Raw genomic sequence first — 19,932 nt, forward strand, 5'->3', positions numbered from 1 at the left:
AACAATTCACGATTTAGATTGAATCGATGCGCCAGTTTATAATAATATGCTTGCAATATTTTTGTGAGCGGAATTTTTTGTTTAATCCAGCCGGTCCAATTCAGCTGGTCGAATCAACACGCGCCGACCAGATTTTATCTTCCGATCTCTCACTAAAAAGTCGCAGCAAGAATTAAATCTCACTTAAACAAAGTTTACAAAGCCGTTTATAACAGTGAAAAACTCTGTAGTCAAAAAAAAGAAAATGATTTTAAAATGATGCACCGAGTATGCTTGCTACATTTTTGCGAGCGATTGTTTTTGTTGAGTCTAATGCTTGCGTGCGCTTTGCGCATGCGCATTAGACTCTTTGTTATATGAAAAAAGCTGTTAGCAATCCCAAGGGAATGGTTCGGGATCGATAATCGTTCGCTGTAATGTAGAAAACAATGATCAGCTGCAAGAACGGACTCCGTACGGACACGCACGATTAGTTTCAATTAAAAACAGCCAATCAGCGACACGTGTTCCCACGCATAATTAAAAGTTCTTTCTCAAGTCACGATTATTCAACACTTGAACAGGACGAAATAATTTTCCAGTTAAGACATTTGTAAGCTTTTTGTGAAAATAAATCTTCGTTTTCAGTTCAGTTAAGCACTTGTGTTTTCGTCTTGCTTAAAAAGCAAGACGTCTTTGAGAAAAAATATTTCGACGGCGACTCGCGTTTATTTACACAATGCGACCAAATATTTATTTTGTTTTAAAAAATAGAAAACTTTACCTCGGTTTTTGTATTTAAGTCATTCGAATTTTGACCAATTTTTTCTTTACAGTGCAAACAAAAACCTTCAAAAATAAAAGATGTACATGGATAAATGTAAATCAAGTTACGCGACTAAATCAAAATGCGTTTGTTTGGCCGCTTTGCAGTATTACACTGTCCCGGCCTTTGCCATACACTGAAATCGAATTTCATGCTTTTACGACTCTCAGAGATCTTAAGTGTCATGGTCAGAAAAAATCAAAGAAATTTTGGCCACAGCCAAAAACTCATACTTTGTCAGTTTGAGGGCCTAGGTATGTAACTGAAAGATATGAAGTTAGTTTTTCGAAATATTCAAATTTACGGCAGAAAACCACGAATAACAGTAATCGTACCGGAAGCTCAAATTTCACTTCTCGACAATCCGAAATTTCACGCTTTTCAGCTTCTTACTACCCAGACGTTTCAACCGCTGTAAACCTTTCCTTACCTTAGTTGCATAGATTGACTCTTCCTTTATTGAAATATAGTTAGTATTTTTATCTCTGATTATTTCTGAGCCAGCTGAGCCTCGATTAAGTAGACACATTTTTCTCATTTAGGAAAAAGGCTAAAATAATCCAAATTTAGTGAGGAAAAAAGCTGACCGGTAGTGCTTCAAATCTTCTGATATTTTAGCTAAAGAGAGTCCAGTCGTTGAATTTTAGGTTTATGGTTTCAAACGTGTAGGATCTAGTAGCAGTTTTTAACAAAGGTCGATCAAAGGTCGACAAAATTACAATTCCGCGGCTTTGAAAAGAACAACTGAAACACGTGACACGAAACACGCAATAGAGTAATTTGTATATTTTTTGGGCAAAGACAACACGGTAAAATTAGCTTTGAAGTTTTATACGTTTGAGACTTTAGAAAAATAGTATTTATCCTAAAGATTGCCTACAATAGAAGAAATACAAAAAATAACAGCACTTGAACTCTCCCTGATGTTCGTCACGCACGAGCGACTTGGAGCGGCGAATGACAAAAATATTTTCCATTGATTCAAAGTAAGTCATATTCTGAAATAAGAAAAATCTATTTTCTTTAAACTTTGCCCACCAATCTGTCTTAACTAAAAAACGAAACAGCTTTCATATTTGCAAATATCGCAAGAAATATTTTTTTAAGAATTACATTCAATTGGACCACGACCGGCGGCCTATTTTTAGCAATGGCGACAACTGAAAATAGGAAAAAACGTCGAGTCACCGCTTCGAAAATTTATGCTCCAATTTTAGGAATTGTCTTAACTCTCCTGGAATAAATTGGACCTTTATCTGTATAAAGCACGCAATTTTGGTTCGTCAAAAAGAAACAAACAATACGGAATATTTTTGATTTGAAGTGTACTTGGCCATCTGACGCCAACGGCTCAAAAAAATTGCACATTTTCAACGGGTCATTGCGCAAAAGTCCAACTACTTCCGCATTACATTTGTTTCCATACCAACTAAGAAGAAGTCAAAGAGTATGGAAATGGAAAAATATGTTGTGGTTTAAGCGAGCTTTTAGTGCAACCAGGCGGCAACTTGGCTTATGTTGCGAACATGTTTTGTTTACATTGCAACAGCGGGCAGTTGCTCACGCGAAACCAATTTAGCATAAACAACACAATATTTCGTAAACATTGTAACCTTACAAAACTTTATATCCGCTCACACAATAAAACATCATTTAAAACTCGAAAACCTTAGCAGCTAGCGAGTCAGCAAAAAACATACTGTCGCCTACCTGCAAGCCGGTGAGACAACAAAATTCATTGTCAGGTCCGCCATGGCCATGTTATTGGATTCCACATTTCTTTCTGGTTTTCGTCAACCATAGTATCCGCAGAAAGATTCAAACGGTAAACATAACACACATAACATAACATTGAACATACCACATGATTGTGATAACTGAAACAAATGAAAGAAAGTTGCGGGCAACACATCCCAAGAAATCAATCGATCACAACAGATCGGCTTGAACAGTTGATTGAAAGTTGCGTCACGCAATCTAACCTGAATCCAACTGCCTTATGGGCGAACTGAATAATTATTGTCCAAGAATCGGACTGTCCAAAATATGGGCTGTAAATATTTTTGACCGACGTATTTGTTTGATTTCTTGTTTTCGACCACTTCCTGTACATCTACATCTGGATGCTTCCAAATTTGAAATTTTAGGCTCGCTTTTCAAATACAAAAAAACCCGCTTTTTCAAAATAATAAATTGTTCTAGTAAACGATAAAGGTAAGTAAGAAATAAATAAAAAGTGGAACAAAAATAAGTCTTTACAAACCACGCCGCCACGCACTTGTCATTCATACTTTGTTGTTGTTCTCGCGAAGCATTATCAACTTACAAAACAAATGGAGGAGTTGCGCTTTTTGTTTCACACTTCAAAGTATAGAGGAAGTTGCGGCAATCGAGGGGGATAACCGGCGGAGCTCGTTCGTCTTGGAGACTGCAATGATCTTATAGCAAACCATTTAATTTCGTGGCATTTCTGTTAGAGCACGAACTAGTTTTTGCAAGAGCAGGTGTATTTGGATTGTCTTCATCAAAGAAAGGCGAAATTATATAAGTCCCAAGCATCGCCATTCTAGTTTTTCATAGGAAATATTCAAAACAGCACGGGCCTTTCTAATATCCCACTCACCGTGGTGATAAAAAAAACATTAGAAGCAGAGATGTGCTAAATGTGCACATGGCCGACAAGATCAGGTTTGTAAACGTATCTCACATTACGGTAGTATAAGCTTATAGATTTCCTTTAATGGCTGAGTGGAAAATTTTTCTAGGCAAAAATGTCTTGTTCACTTTTTCGTTGGCTATATTTTTAGTGTGGCCAGAAAATGTGCAAGGTTTTTCTATCCTTCTGATAATTTCCACCCTACTTCTTTCTCCGTAAGAAGGAATAGATGATGAGGTCAATTGAGCTCTATTACACCCCCCCCCCCCCTTAACGAACCCGCCCAACCAGGGAATGAAAAAACCCGTCCGCGAATAGGACTGTTTGAGTTTTCTTTTAGCTAAATACGTTTTCAGCTTAATACGTAAGCTTCATTTCTAATAAACATACCAAAATGGTGCACACGAGGACTTATACATCTGTTAAAAATATTTAGAGCCGATATTTTGGACAGTCCGATTCTTGGACAATAATTATTCAGTTCGCCCATAAGGCAGTTGGATTCAGGTTAGATTGCGTGACGCAACTTTCAATCAACTGTTCAAGCCGATCTGTTGTGATCGATTGATTTCTTGGGATGTGTTGCCCGCAACTTTCTTTCATTTGTTTCAGTTATCACAATCATGTGGTATGTTCAATGTTATGTTATGTGTGTTATGTTTACCGTTTGAATCTTTCTGCGGATACTATGGTTGACGAAAACCAGAAAGAAATGTGGAATCCAATAACATGGCCATGGCGGACCTGACAATGAATTTTGTTGTCTCACCGGCTTGCAGGTAGGCGACAGTATTTTTTTTTTGCTGACTCGCTAGCTGCTAAGGTTTTCGAGTTTTAAATGATGTTTTATTGTGTGAGCGGATATAAAGTTTTGTAAAGTTACAATGTTTACGAAATATTGTGTTGTTTATGCTAAATTCTTTTCGCTTGAGCAACTGCCCGCTGTTGCAATGTAAACAAAACATGTTCGCAACATAAGCCAAGTTGCCGCCTGGTTGCACTAAAAGCTCGCTTAAACCACAACATATTTTTCCATTTCCATACTCTTTGACTTCTTCTTAGTTGGTATGGAAACAAATGTAATGCGGAAGTAGTTGGACTTTTGCGCAATGACCCGTTGAAAATGTGCAATTTTTTCGAGCCGTTGGCGTCAGATGGCCAAGTACACTTCAAATCAAAAATATTCCGTATTGTTTGTTTCTTTTTAACGAACCAAAATTGCGTGCTTTATACAGATAAAGGTCCAATTTATTCCAGGAGAGTTAAGACAATTCCTAAAATTGGAGCATAAATTTTTGAAGCGGTGACTCGATTTTCAGTTGTCGCCATTGCTAAAAATAGGCCGGTTGTGGTCTAAATGAATAAAATATTAAAACATATATCTTACGATACTTGCAAATATGAAAGCTGTTTCGTTTTTTAGTTAAGACAGATTTGTGGGCAAAGTTTAAAGAAAATAGATTTTTCTTTTTTCAGAATATGGCTTACTTTGAATCAATGGAAAATATTTTTGTCATTCGCCGCTCCAAGTCGCTCGTGCGTGACGAACATCAGGGAGAGTTCAAGTGCTGTTATTTTTGGTATTTCTTCTATTGTAGGCAATCTTTAGGATAAATACTATTTTTCTAAAGTCTCAAACGTATAAAACTTCAAGGCTAATTTTACCGTGTTGTCTTTGCCCAAAAAATATACAAATTACTCTATTGCGTGTTTCGTGTCACGTGTTTCAGTTGTTCTTTTCAAAGCCGCGGAATTGTAATTTTGTCGACCTTTGATCGACCTTTGTTAAAAACTGCTACTAGATCCTACACTTTTGAAACCATAAACCTAAAATTCAACGACTGGACTCTCTTTGGCTAAAATATCAGAAGATTTGAAGCACTACCGGTCAGCTTTTTTCCTCACTGAATTTGGATTATTTTAGCCTTTTTCCTAAATGAGAAAAATGTGTCTACTTAATCGAGGCTCAGCTGGCTCAGAAATAATCAGAGATAAAAATACTAACTATATTTCAATAAAGGAAGAGTCAATCTATGCAACTAAGGTAAGGAAAGGTTTACAGCGGTTGAAACGTCTGGGTAGCAAGAAGCTGAAAAGCGTGAAATTTCGGATTGTCGAGAAGTGAAATTTGAGCTTCCGATACGATTACCGTTATTTGTGGTTTTCTGCCGTAAATTTGAATATTTCGAAAAACTAACTTCATATCTTTCAGTTACATACCTAGGCCCTCAAACTGACAAAGTATGAGTTTTTGGCTGTGGCCAAAATTTCTTTGATTTCTTTGATTTTTTCTGACCATGACACTTAAGTTCTTCTTACAGCTAGAAAAATCATAAAATGGTTACATTGATATGGAAGTGATGATTCGCGAAATTTGTACATCATACGGTGTACGATGAGTATCATGCGTTAAAATCTTGAAAAGTTACATGTAACATCATGATAAACAGTCTTCGCTCCTGTGTATGGTAGCTCGATAATAATTGCCTAGTTTCCAGCGTTCAAAAGGTCATCATTATATTGACGTGAGCATTTACACCCGTTTTTAGGAAAATCTGTCACTAAGTGCTTACAGTACAATGGAGTAACAGTCACTATTTCAAGTGCTTTTATTGCAAAATCTGATTCAAGAGTCATCATCAAAATGGTGAAAAATCTGAAAGAAAACGATGTGAAGTTCTTCAACCCTTGTTGTAATGAACATGCTTTTTGTAAATCGTCACGCAATCTTGTCCAAATGTTTAATCGTTTCTGCTTTTACGGACAATACGGAAGAAGTAACATCAACTCCTGTTCATACTTTAAATTTTGTGAAGCATATAACATTTATGACTGTTTCGTTTTCATCCATAATCATCCACGATGCCCCTAGCTTGCTATAAGCATTTTAAATTAAACTCCCGAACACAAACCTCTAACCAATTTTAACCGGCTTACGAAAACCACGCAATCTGTATCACTATGCCATACGGCATTAGACTCATGTCACCCTTGGTGACCTATTTTTTGATCTAGCGAGTGTCAACACGCGCCGACCAGATTTTATCATTCGATGATTCATTAACTTCGCAGCAAGAATTAAATCTCCGCTTCTACAAAGTTTTACAAAGCCTTTTGTAACAGCGAAAAACTCTGTAGTCAAGGAAAGAAAATGATTTTAAATGATGCGCCGAGTACGCTTGCTTCTTTTTGTGCAAGCGAATGTTTTTGTCATGACAGGAAATAAATCACCGCTCCTACAAGGCTGTCGAAGGTGTTTACAACAGCAAAAAACTCTGTAGTCAAAGAAACAATCATGATATCTAACAAAATGACGCGCCGAGAATTCCTGCAAATTTTAATGTGAGCCGAAAGATAATCACGCGAGCAAAAGTGATTGTCTGTTGATAATTTTAATTAAAACACGCTCCGAAATACGTGATTTCATATTTCGATGTATGAAAAGCGCTAGCGTCACGACAAGAATAATACCTCTGCTTCCACGATACAAAGAGTTAGTATAAGTGGTGAAAGGCCCTGTACGTAGTTACGATGGGCAAATACTCGTTGGAATGTTCAATGTGTGATAGAATGTTTGTTAGGCAAGCGAAGGCAATTCTACTGAATAAATAAGCGCAGTCACGAGCGTAATTAAAAATGTTTCTTTCACCGGTTTTTGTCTCACGGCAAGAGTAGTACCTCTGCTTCTATAAGATGTAAGAAGTGAAATCAAAACAGGATATTACGAGAGTATAGAGATATTAATCTTTCGTCAGGACCCGTGCAATATTGTAGTGTTAGTCATAAAGTTATCGAAACGTTTTGCAACGTTTATGAAACGTGAGGCAGAGCGGCACAAAGTTATTTAAAACAAGTTTAAAACTGGATGCTTGCTTGGCAAGTTCCGCATTTAGTTGCTTAGATACCAGGTAGTACAGGGTGTCCCTTGATAATTCTTTAGCTCCATTGCGCATGTGTATAACAATTACTGAATACCTAAGGAATTACACTTTTTGTCCGTCCCGAAGTCCTAATTTGCTATTTTGATCGGACCGTTTAAACGGGATTGAAAATAAATTACTTAATAAGTGTATTGACCCTTGAACTGATATACCTAAATTATTAATTATTAAAACAATTTATCTTTCTATCTGATGTACATGTACAACTTTCATGTACATGTACAGAGTGCTGTTTGATGACGAATATTGACGATATATGAAAGAGTGTATAAAATGACACTTGAATTCTTTCATTAGTGTTTATATGAGCAACTTCGTACTTAGTGTGTGACGAATATGGCAAAGACATACAGATTGACATTGACCCAAAACTACGGTAAAAATTGTAATAACTTTAAGTTATACATGTGTGATCATTAATGCCCCCTGTCCATCTATCGAAGCGGGTACCTGCAAGCACGGTTTGGTTGGAAAGTGTTTTGTCAACGTGGAACAAGGGTGGGAAAGGAAACGTTGTGTGAAAAGAACGTTCTTGTAACAATTACAACCAACATAGTCAAACGTGATTATTTTGAGTGGTCCTATAATTGTTATATGTTTTAATCCAAGGGATCTGTCTGGATTCAGATGGCTTTTCAGTGCTGGCACTTAAAATTTCTAGTTTCTGTAGCATAAAGCGGCTAAGAAATTCCTAATCCACCCTGGGTGGATGCTAGTCTATCGCGGTCCATCGAAGGTTAAATGGCCAATCATTTATAAACATAATACTTTTGGTTTGAAAAAGTTGCCCTTACTTCTTCTCTGGTAGATCGGATGGCACTGATATGCACGGGTACTACTATGATTTCTACAAAGTAGTCAAATTTAATAAAAGTATATTATAATGAAAGCCTGTAGGCTTAATATTATAGCTAATGAGAGAATTTGAAGTTTCAAATACAAAGATGAATGATGGGGTAAACACAATTACAAGTGTCACAGTAGTTTACATTGTGCCCTTCAATCAACAAACAAGCAAACAAACATTGCAAATAAACAGAAACTTGTTAAACATACCAACTGTATGATGAAAGGCTGAACAGAAATCCGCAGAATGACATAATTTGAGATATAGTATTGTTGTATGACGAATCACAGCTTGAATTTCAACATTACTTAGAGCATCAATCATTGCACGTCATAAATGAATTGAAGATTGCGGGCATCTACCCAATCCCCCCATAAAACAACTTTTGCTATTAATATTAACTTCGCAGGGGGGTAAAAACATTAATAATAAATCAACCTCAATACAAATCAGAATTAAGTCGAATCCATTTTTAACTGCAAATAACAGATTCAGATTGACAGGGATTCAGATACAGCACTCGAAAAAAAAAGGAAAAACCTTCGACCAGCAATGGAACTCATAAACATTTCTCGACTTTTCAACGATGCTGACAACAACAGTTTTGTGGAAAACGTTAATGAAAACAGGGAATACTATGACCAAAGGCTGTATTACACCATCATAGTGTGTGTAGCAGTGAATGTTTTGCTCTGTTTTACTGCACTGTTCGGAAATGCTGCGATTTTAATAACACTTTGGAAGACACCTTCTTTGCATTCGCCGGCGAACATTTTACTGGCAAGTCTTGCAGTGTCGGACCTTGCTGTTGGCTTAGTTGTTCAGCCCCTCTTTATAACATCTATTTTAAAAGGGGATGATACATTTCTTGTTATTTTGACATCTTTGAGTGTGTTTTTGTGCAGCGTTTCATTTTACACCACAACAGCAATTAGAGTGGACCGCTTGCTCGCCCTTCAGCTACATTTGAGGTATCAAGCTGTAGTGACACCGCCTCGGGTTACCGGAATTGTAACTTTAATCTGGGTATTTTCTGGTTTATTTTCAAGCGCGCAGTTTTGGATTTCAAACTTATTTTATAATGTCACGTCCCCTTTAAGTTTCGCCTTTCTAGTTGTAAATTTTGGTGTATATTTAAAAATCTACTTCATCGTTCGGCGGCATCAAGCACAGATTGCACATCAACAACAACAACACCATGGTAACAATGGAAACATTTTCTGGAGATTGAAGAAATCTGCTGTAAACACGTTTCTTGTATATATTGTACTTCTTGTCTGTTACACGCCTCACGCATTAGCGATTATTTTCTTATTTAAATACGGCAGCTTTTCGTTGTCAGTTGCATATGCCCAAATCATAATTTTTACAATAGTTTATTTGAATTCTTCTCTAAACCCCTTGTTATATTGCTGGCGAATTCGGGAAATACGCACAGCTATGAAGCAATATTTTTGCTGTTAATTTTTATTAGCCACTGATATCAAGTGTGAATGGCCGCAATATTAATCTAACTTTAAAGTGAAATCACGAAATGAAATGCAAGAATACTCATTTAATATAAGACCAAACGCTACATAATGATAGAGCCTATGATGAGCTATAAACAATACGGTATCCCAGCCCTCATTCCCACCACGGGATCTCTCTATATTTCTCATCTACATAAAGTAATTTTTATGTTCCTTGCCATGGTATGATATTTGATAAGACAAAAAGTAAACCGTGCTGTCAAGTGCGTTTTGTTCCTTTTTTTTTATTGTTTATTTAATTTAATTAAAAATATGTGAATTTAGCTTGAGTTACTCAGTTTTGCACACCGTTGTCAGTATTTCGTCCTGGCATGGGTTAGAGGTGAATTAAAAACATAATTAGATGTGCCGTAGACAAAAGAACGCAAATTTGGAATCGTATACAACTTCCTGGGTAGCAAGAGCAACTTTACTTTTATCCTACAGCGAGTCAACAAGTCTGGCTGGAGTCAAGGATTATTATGATTCTAATAACCGTTGTGGCATTGTCTATTATGTTGCACAAGATTGTTCTAACGTTTAATTGAGTGGATGAAACCCCAATATGTGGCGATTCAAATACAAGCTAACAGAACAACGGATTTATAAATTAAGGTCAGTAAAATCTTGAACAAATTCCTCCGTTCTAAAGGAATTATAATATTTTTAAATTTAATAAAAAGAATGTGAATTTAGCATTGAGATGCTCAGTTTTGCTCAGGTTGTCAATATGTCGTCTTGGCATGGGTTAGAGGTGAATTAAAAAATTAATTTGATGTGCGTTAGGGACCGGTCATTATTTACCGCCTGGGCGGGGCAGCAGAGGATTTTGGGATAAACATGGTGAAATTTAGGTGATATCCCCTTTAAACGTTATTCCATGAAGTGACTCCCCCCCCCCCCCCCCCCCGCCGATGCCTTTGCACCCATATTCAGTTACCATTTCTCGAGAGTTGACTGTAAACAGAATCTCATGAACGTACTGCTCCGTGATAGCGTTTATTTAAATTTCACCGGGGATCTTGATGTTGTCCGTAATAGAGAGTGTCCGCAATAGCGGGGTGTCCACAAGTCGAGAGTTGACTGTATAATGCCGGTACAAGGCTGTCCTGACTTTTAATTAAGTCAAATGAAAGCCATCGAGCAGAATGGGTTCCTTCATAACATATAGGTCAATAAATGAACGCTATCACGGAGCAGTACAATACCTATATATATTGATTGGTCGGCAAATTTCAATAACAAAAAATATCGCGAACAAATATCTCCCCCATAACGGAATCAATCAATTTAATATCGTAAAATAAAAGTTATGATATACCCCTTTTTAAAAGAACTAAGCAGAAAAGAGATTTTGGAGGGAAAAAAGTCCTGGCTTACTTGCCCAAAAAAAAAATGGGTGCTGATATTTTTATATTTTCAAACACCAAATCTTCACAAAAGAGCTTTTTCTACTGAAGTTTTAGGACTTTCCCTTTTATTGACTTAACCTATGCTGGAGGAAATTACATTAATATTTAATAACGTTCAACATTAATTAATATTTTATCTCAAAGTGATTTGTTTCTTCAACAGACCAAGAAGTCAAATAACAAAAGCTGTAGGTTTTTATCTTCTGTATGGTACCCCAACTGGCACAAAACCTGAAGCAGTCATGGAGATGAATTTTACTGGATCCTCTTGCAGGTTTGACAAGAACAACGCTAGTAAAGACTTTCTTCACCGTAACAACAGTTCTGAGTTAGATGTAGATGTTTATTACAAGATTACTTTGTGTGTAATTGATGTTATTTTGTCCTTGACGGCGGTTTTTGGAAACGCTGCGATACTAATAACAATTTGGAAGACGCCTTCTTTGCATTCTGCTGGTTACATGCTACTAGCAAGTCTTGCTATATCAGACCTTGCTGTTGGCTTGGTTGCTATTCCTTTATTTGTAGCAACCCTTTTGACGCAAATAGTTCTTGTGAGTGTTATCTCTTCAATAATGACAACGTTCCTGTGCGTTACTTCTTTCCTAACGACAACAGCAATTGGAGTAGACCGCTTGCTCGCCCTTCAGTTACATTTGAGATATAAAGCTGTTGTGACATCGTTTCGTGTGACCTGTGTAATAACTGCTCTTTGGGTATTCTCAAGTATCTTTGCCGCAAGCTTCTCGCTTTGGATTCATAACGAATTCTACCTTTCTCTGACTGCAATATTTTACACCTTGCTTGTTGGCAACTTTGCTGTTTATTCGAAGATCTACCTTATTGTTCGACGTCACCAAGCACAAATTCAACAACAACATCAAGAAACAAATAATGGAACAATTTTTAGCGTGGAAAGATTTAAGAAATCTGCTGTAAACACTTTCCTAGTGTACATTTTACTTGTTTGCTGTTATATGCCTTACTGTTTTGTGGGCACAGCTCAAATGCGAGGTGCTAGCTTATCGAAAAGTGCTTATATTGCAAGTGTTTTAATGGCTTTACTTAATTCTTCTCTAAATCCTTTATTGTATTGTTGGCGAGTTCGTGAGATAAGAACAGCCATGAAACAACTTTTTAATTATTGATCTGCTGTACAGAGTGCTGTTTTATGACGATATATGAAAGAGTGTATGAAATGACATTTGAATTCTTTCATTAGTGTTATAACTACGTACTTAGTGTGACGAATATGGCAAAGACATACAGATTGACATTGACCCCCTCCTACGGTGGAAAATTGTAATACCTTTAAGTTATACATGTGCGATCATTAATGCCCCCTTTCCACCTATCGAAGTGGGTACCTGCAAATACGGTTTGGTTGGAAAGAGTTTTGTCAACGTAGAACGAGGGTGGGAAAGAGAAAGTTATGTGAGAAGAACGTTTTTGTAACAATTACAACCAACATAGTCAAACGTGATTCTTTTGAGTGGTCCTGGAGTTATATGTTTTAATGCAAGGGATCCGTCTGGCTTTTCAGTGCTGGCACTTAAAATGTCTAGTTCCTGTAGCATTAAGCGGCTAAGAAATTCCTAATCCACCCTGGATGGATGCTAGTCCATCGCGGTCCATCGAAGGTTAATGGCCAATCATTTATAAACATAATATTTCTGGATTAAAAAAAGTGGCCCTTACTTCTTCTCTGGTAGATCGGATGGCACTGATATGCACGGGTACTACTATGATTTCTACAAAGTAGTCGAATTTAATAAAAGTATATTATAATGAAAGCCTGTAGGCTTAATATTATAGCTAATGAGAGAATTTGAAGTTTCAAATATAACAAAAGGGGAATGATGGGGTAAACACAATCAGTACAAGTGTCACAGTACGTAGTTTACATTGTGCCCTTCAATCAACAAACAAGCAAACAAACATTGCAAATAAACAGAAACTTGTTAAACATACCAACTGTACGATGAAAGGCTGCAACAAAAATCCGGAGAATAACATAATTTGAGATATAGTATTGTTGTATGACGAATCACAGCTTGAATTTCAACATTACTTAGAGCATCAATCATTACACGTCATAACTGAATTGAAGATTGCGCTATCTACCCAATCCCCCATAAAAGAACTTTTGCTATTAATATTAACTTCGCTGGGGGTAAAAACATTAATAATAAATCAACCTCAATACAAATCAGAATTAAGTCGAATCCATTTTTAACTGCAAATAACAGATTCAGATTGACAGTGATTCAGATACAGCACTCGAAAAAAAAGGAAAAACCTTCGACCAGCAATGGAACTCATAAACATTTCTCGACTTTTCAACGATGCTGACAACAACAGTTTTGTGGAAAACGTTAATGAAAACAGGGAATACTATGACCAAAGGCTGTATTACACCATCATAGTGTGTGTAGCAGTGAATGTTTTGCTCTGTTTTACTGCACTGTTCGGAAATGCTGCGATTTTAATAACACTTTGGAAGACACCTTCTTTGCATTCGCCGGCGAACATTTTACTGGCAAGTCTTGCAGTGTCGGACCTTGCTGTTGGCTTAGTTGTTCAGCCCCTCTTTATAACATCTATTTTAAAAGGGGATGATACATTTCTTGTTATTTTGACATCTTTGAGTGTGTTTTTGTGCAGCGTTTCATTTTACACCACAACAGCAATTGGAGTGGACCGCTTGCTCGCCCTTCAGCTACATTTGAGGTATCAAGCTGTAGTGACACCGCCTCGGGTTACCGGAATTGTAACTTTAATCTGGGTATTTTCTGGTTTATTTTCAAGCGCGCAGTTTTGGATTTCAAACTTATTTTATAATGTCACGTCCCCTTTAAGTTTCGCCTTTCTAGTTGTAAATTTTGGTGTATATTTAAAAATCTACTTCATCGTTCGGCGGCATCAAGCACAGATTGCACATCAACAACAACAACACCATGGTAACAATGGAAACATTTTCTTGAGATTGAAGAAATCTGCTGTAAACACGTTTCTTGTATATATTGTACTTCTTGTCTGTTACACGCCTCACGCATTAGCGATTATTTTCTTATTTAAATACGGCAGCTTTTCGTTGTCAGTTGCATATGCCCAAATCATAATTTTTACAATAGTTTATTTGAATTCTTCTATAAACCCCTTGTTATATTGCTGGCGAATTCGGGAAATACGCACAGCTATGAAGCAATATTTTTGCTGTTAATTTTTATTAGCCACTGATATCAAGTGTGAATGGCCGCAATATTAATCTAACTTTAAAGTGCAATCACGAAATGAAATGCAAGAATACTCATTTAATATAAGACCAAACGCTACATAATGATAGAGCCTATGATGAGCTATAAACAATACGGTATCCCAGCCCTCTTTCCCACCACGGGATCTCTCTATATTTCTCATCTACATAAAGTAATTTTTATGTTCCTTGCCATGGTATGATATTTGATAAGACAAAAAGTAAACCGTGCTGTCAAGTGCGTTTTGTTCCTTTTTTTTTATTGTTTATTTAATTTAATTAAAAATATGTGAATTTAGCTTGAGTTACTCAGTTTTGCACACCGTTGTCAATATTTCGTCCTGGCATGGGTTAGAGGTGAATTAAAAACATAATTAGATGTGCCGTAGACAAAAGAACGCAAATTTGGAATCGTATACAACTTCCTGGGTAGCAAGAGCAACTTTACTTTTATCCTACAGCGAGTCAACAAGTCTGGCTGGAGTCAAGGATTATTATGATTCTAATAACCGTTGTGGCATTGTCTATTATGTTGCACAAGATTGTTCTAACGTTTAATTGAGTGGATGAAACCCCAATATGTGGCGATTCAAATACAAGCTAACAGAACAACGGATTTATAAATTAAGGTCAGTAAAATCTTGAACAAATTCCTCCGTTCTAAAGGAATTATTATATTTTTAAATTTAATAAAACGAATGTGAATTTAGCATTGAGATGCTCAGTTTTGCTCAGGTTGTCAATATGTCGTCTTGGCATGGGTTAGAGGTGAATTAAAAAATTAATTTGATGTGCGTTAGGGACCGGTCATTATTTACCGCCTGGGCGGGGCAGCGGAGGATTTTGGGATAAACATGGTGAAATTTAGGTGATATCCCCTTTAAACGTTATTCCATGAAGTGACTCCCCCCCCCCCCCCCGCCGATGCCTTTGCACCCATATTCAGTTACCATTTCTCGAGAGTTGACTTTAAACAGAATCTCATGAACGTACTGCTCCGTGATAGCGTTTATTTAAATTTCACCGGGGATCTTGATGTTGTCCGTAATAGAGCGTGTCCGCAATAGCGGGGTGTCCACAAGTCGAGAGTTGACTGTATAATGCCGGTACAAGGCTGTCCTGACTTTTAATTAAGTCAAATGAAAGCCATCGAGCAGAATGGGTTCCTTCATAACATATAGGTCAATAAATGAACGCTATCACGGAGCAGTACAATACCTATATATATTGACCGGTCGGCAAATTTTTAATAACAAAAAATATCGCGAACAAATATCTCCCCCATAACGGAATCAATCAATTTAATATCGTAAAATAAAAGTTATGATATACCCCTTTTTTAAGAACTAAGCAGAAAAGAGATTTTGGAGGGAAAAAAGTCCTGGCTTACTTGCCCAAAAAAAGAAAAAAATTATAATAATAATAAAAAACAGGTGCTGGTATTTTTATATTTTCAAACACCAAATCTTCACAAAAGAGCTTTTACTACTGAAGTTTGAGGACTTTCCCTTTTATTGACTTAACCTATGCTGGAGGAAATTACATTAATATTTAATAACGTTCAACATTAATTAATATTTTATCTCAAAGTAATTTGTTTCTTCAACAGACCAAGAAGTCAAATAACAAAAGCTGTAGGTTTTTATCTTCTGTATAGCACCCCAACTGGCACAAAACCTGAAGCAGTCACGAAGATGAATTTTACTGGATCCTCTTGCAAGTTCAGTTGACAAGAACAACGCTAGTAAAGACTTTCTTCACCGTAACAACAGTTCTGAGTTAGATGTAGATGTTTATTACAAGATTACTTTGTGTGTAATTAATGTTATTTTGTCCTTGACGGCGGTTTTTGGAAACGCTGCAATACTAATAACAATTTGGAAGACACCTTCTTTACATTATTCTGCTTCGTACATACTACTTGCAAGCCTTGCCGTTTCGGATCTTGCTGTTGGCTTAGTTGTTCATCCTTTATTTGTAGGAAACATTTTGACGCAAATAGCGGCTGTGAATGTAATGTTTTCAATTCTGACAACGGTCCTGTGCATGACTTCTTTCCTCACGACAACAGCAATTGGAGTGGACCGCTTGCTCGCCCTTCAGTTACATTTGAGATATAAAGCTGTTGTGACATCGTTTCGTGTGACCTGTGTAATAACTGCTCTTTGGGTATTTCCAAGTATATTTGCCGCAACTTGAGCTTCCCACTTTGGATTCATAACGAATTCTACCTTTCTCTGACTGCAATATTTTACACCTTGCTTGTTGGCAACTTTGTTGTTTATTCGAAGATCTACCTTATTGTTCGACGTCATCAAGCACAGGTTAACAAACAACAAGAAACAAATAATGGAACAATTTTTAGCGTGGAAAGATTTAAGAAATCAGCTGTGAACACTTTCCTAGTGTACATTCTACTTGTTTGCTGTTATATGCCTTACTGTTTTGTGGGCACAGCTCAAATGCGAGGTGCTAGCTTATCGGAAAGTGCTTATTTTGCAAGTGTTTTAATGGCTTTACTTAATTCTTCTCTAAATCCTTTATTGTATTGTTGGCGAATTCGTGAGATTAGAACTGCCATGAAACAACTTTTTAATTGTTGATCAGACAGTGCTGTTTTCTAACGTTATACTTGAAGGTTTATGAATGATATCTTTTTCCTTAGTTTTTTCGCTTATTATTTAAGCATGCATGAACATTATAGAAATACCGATTGCCATTTACCTATAGCTAGCCCTACTGTACATAAAAACCGTATATATGCATTCCGAGCCCCCTTTCCACCTTGGCTTAGTCCTTCGACCAAGCTATTATATAAAGGTATTTTATATCTCATTTGAAGGTGGGGACATCTCGTTGTTATCTGCAGATGTTTATATCTTAAGTGTTAGGTCCCGTCCACACTTATCCGGATGAATTTGAAAACGCATCTATTTTTCTCCGGTTTGGCCAACCGTCCACAGTAATCTGAATAAAATGTCAACCTTAACGGAACTTTTCAAAAGCGCTCTTCAAACTGTATTAATTTTAAAAACGCCGGCTTTGCGTTTTTGTGTGGAAGGAAAATACTTAAAAAACGGAACTATTCGAAACGCTTTCAAAGGAGGGTATTTGAAAAAGCATTTTATCCGTTCTTGACCAAAACAGATGCGTTTTCAAATTTCTCCGTTATCAAATTTATATCCGGATAAATGTGGATGGGGCCTTAGACTAGAATTCTCAGTTCTTCTCTTAACCCTTTATTATATTGTTGGCGAATTAGTTAGATACGCACGTGAATCATCACGATTCTAAAGGCCGATTTACACGGTACGATTTTTCGCATGCAATTCGCGGGCGCGGTGAAGCGAGTTTTTTTTTGCATGCGTGAAACCCCGCCAAGAGTTAAGCACAGTAATATTTTCCATTGAATTCCCTACTTCTCTTCTGTACTTCGAAAAAAGTAATTATTTTCACCACATTGTAATGTGAAATGTGATGAATAAACGTTTTTTGTTTCTTTTATATTTTTAGTTTTAATTAAAAAGTTGTGAATTTTAATGCCTAATTAAAAGCCTCGAGATGTTCTTTGCACACATTTATCAATATTTGAATATTGGCACAAGCTGTACGGTGTATTAAAAGAACGAAACTTGACTTGAGCTCTGGCTATTTAATTTATTTAGATAAAAGTGAAATCGTATTAGAACTACCGGTGTTCAGGCCAAATTTCTGTTAATCATAACTTTCAGTTGGTGAATGGAGCCCTAGTTCGCCCATTCAAGAGAAACGTATTGAGCAGTACTTTCATGTTGTACTGTTTATTGTGCTGTACACGGTGGTTCTAATATTTAATTTGGAGGATACAATGAAGACCGTTATAGTGTGTGACCATTCAATTGAAAGCTATTGAGTAGTACTTTCATGTAGTACTGTTTATTATGTCGTGCAGGGTTATTCTAACTTTCAATTTGGAGGATGAAGCCCCAGTGTATGGCCATTCAAATGAAAAAAAATCCAGCAGAAGTATTATTTGTAATATTATAACTGATTTTGAAGAAACAGGACTCCTCGATGATGATCAGTTTGTTTAACCTTAACGATGAACGAGTCCTATTACAATAAGATAATAAACAAAACAATAAGCTCCTAATTCCTATACACACAAATAATAGACGAATAAACTTACATAAAATAACGAGCGACGATGTAAGGGAGCTTCAGTGTTCGTAGAAATACAACATGGCCGACTACATAATATTGTCAGCGGTAAAATCTATGAGTCCGGTAAGTACGTTATGTATAGGAACTATTAAGACGGAATCCACTATGAAGTCGAGTAATATTTATTAAAGTTGGACAAAAATAATAATAATTAAAATAATAATTTAAATCCTATTGCGTTATTTCCTACCCTTAATAAAAGGTAAAGATGTAAGTTTTTATCCGTGATAACACCAACAACAATTTCTTATCAGAGTCTGAGAAAATGAATTTCAAAGTTCACAAGGTATAGGCAAAATCTCACGTGTAGCCATTTTTTAAATTCTTCTTAAGCGATTCAGTGGAATTCAGCGGAACTTCAAAATGTGTTTTCGATGTGTGGTGTTGTTAGAAAAGATTTCTTTTGATAAGATATTTGAAGCAGTAACAAAAACGTTTGCAATAAGGTGGAAATAATTCTGGTACAACAATTTCTCATCAGAGTCTGAGAAAATGATATTTAAAGTTCACAAGCTATGGGCAAAAGCTTACATCTTTTAAGCGATTCAGTGGAATTCAGCGGAACTTCAAAATGTGTTTTCGATGTGTGGTGTTGTTAGAAAAGATTTCTTTCGATAAGATATTTGAAGCAGTAACACAAAAGCTTGCAATCAAGTGTAAATAGTTTTGGTACATAATTTTGTCCAATAACTACTCGAAGTCCTGGCGGATTTCCTCTTAAATAGATTTAGCCAAGCCTAAAAGCGGAGCTCCCCGGTAATTTACTTTGCCCTTTATTAAAATATCTGAATTCACTGACCGTAGGCATAAAAAATAGTTAATGAGCCCGCAATCCAATAGAAAAATCATTTTCGGTCAGCGGTCAACTTTATAAAAACGCGTTACCTCGATGAGTTATGCACCTGAGCCCGCGATATGATCACGTGATACTGGTCAGCGGATACCTTGTATTGACAGCTGTCAATTGACCATAACTTGGATGCCCAGTAACAAATAGATGAGTGTTTATCTATTTCTGAAGTGCGCAACACCGTACGCCGTACGTACGCGCCCGCGAGCCATGCCGCTAGCCATTGTGACCATGAAAACTCAAGTTCATGGTTTTCTTATTTCTGTGAATTTTCTATGGGTATGGGGCTCCGCTCTGCGGCCCTTCGGGCCGCTGTGGAGCTCCGCTAATATGTCCTCAATATACTCTGAGTCCTGGGACCCTGTGGTCAGCGGTAAACTCTTCAGATTTCTTTAATTTCTTTTAAATTTTGAGCTTTGCGGCCTTACTGGGATATTATCAGAGAGTCAAA

The 19,932-nt window shown here is 36.7% G+C and overlaps 3 protein-coding genes across 3 annotated transcripts in view; all 3 read left to right on the forward strand.

Moving 5' to 3' along the window:
- Positions 1-12,320, forward strand: part of LOC144637547 (adenosine receptor A3-like) — a 29,941-nt gene extending 17,621 nt beyond the window's left edge. Inside the window, exon 2 of the mRNA XM_078496621.1 lies at positions 11,336-12,320. Within this exon, the coding sequence (XP_078352747.1) occupies positions 11,415-12,320 (906 nt within the window). The 5' untranslated portion in view covers positions 11,336-11,414. The remainder of the gene's footprint in view (positions 1-11,335) is intronic.
- Positions 8,779-9,713, forward strand: LOC144637546 (histamine H2 receptor-like). The gene has a single exon (XM_078496620.1). The coding sequence runs from the start codon at positions 8,802-8,804 to the stop codon at positions 9,711-9,713; it is 912 nt and encodes a 303-aa protein (XP_078352746.1). The 5' UTR covers positions 8,779-8,801.
- Positions 12,321-13,463: 1,143 nt separating the features above from the next.
- LOC144637548 (histamine H2 receptor-like) lies at positions 13,464-14,395 on the forward strand. The gene has a single exon (XM_078496622.1). The coding sequence runs from the start codon at positions 13,484-13,486 to the stop codon at positions 14,393-14,395; it is 912 nt and encodes a 303-aa protein (XP_078352748.1). The 5' UTR covers positions 13,464-13,483.
- The last annotated feature ends 5,537 nt before the right edge of the window (positions 14,396-19,932 follow it).

This window comes from Oculina patagonica, chromosome 14, assembly GCF_052425735.1.
Source record: "Oculina patagonica isolate OP01 chromosome 14, crgOcupat, whole genome shotgun sequence".
NCBI lineage: Eukaryota > Metazoa > Cnidaria > Anthozoa > Scleractinia > Oculinidae > Oculina > Oculina patagonica.

Excerpts from the sequence above, each read along its gene's own strand:
- LOC144637546 (XM_078496620.1), top strand. The coding sequence starts at position 8,802 with ATGGAACTCATAAACATTTCTCGACTTTTCAACGATGCTGACAACAAC.
- LOC144637548 (XM_078496622.1), top strand. The coding sequence starts at position 13,484 with ATGGAACTCATAAACATTTCTCGACTTTTCAACGATGCTGACAACAAC.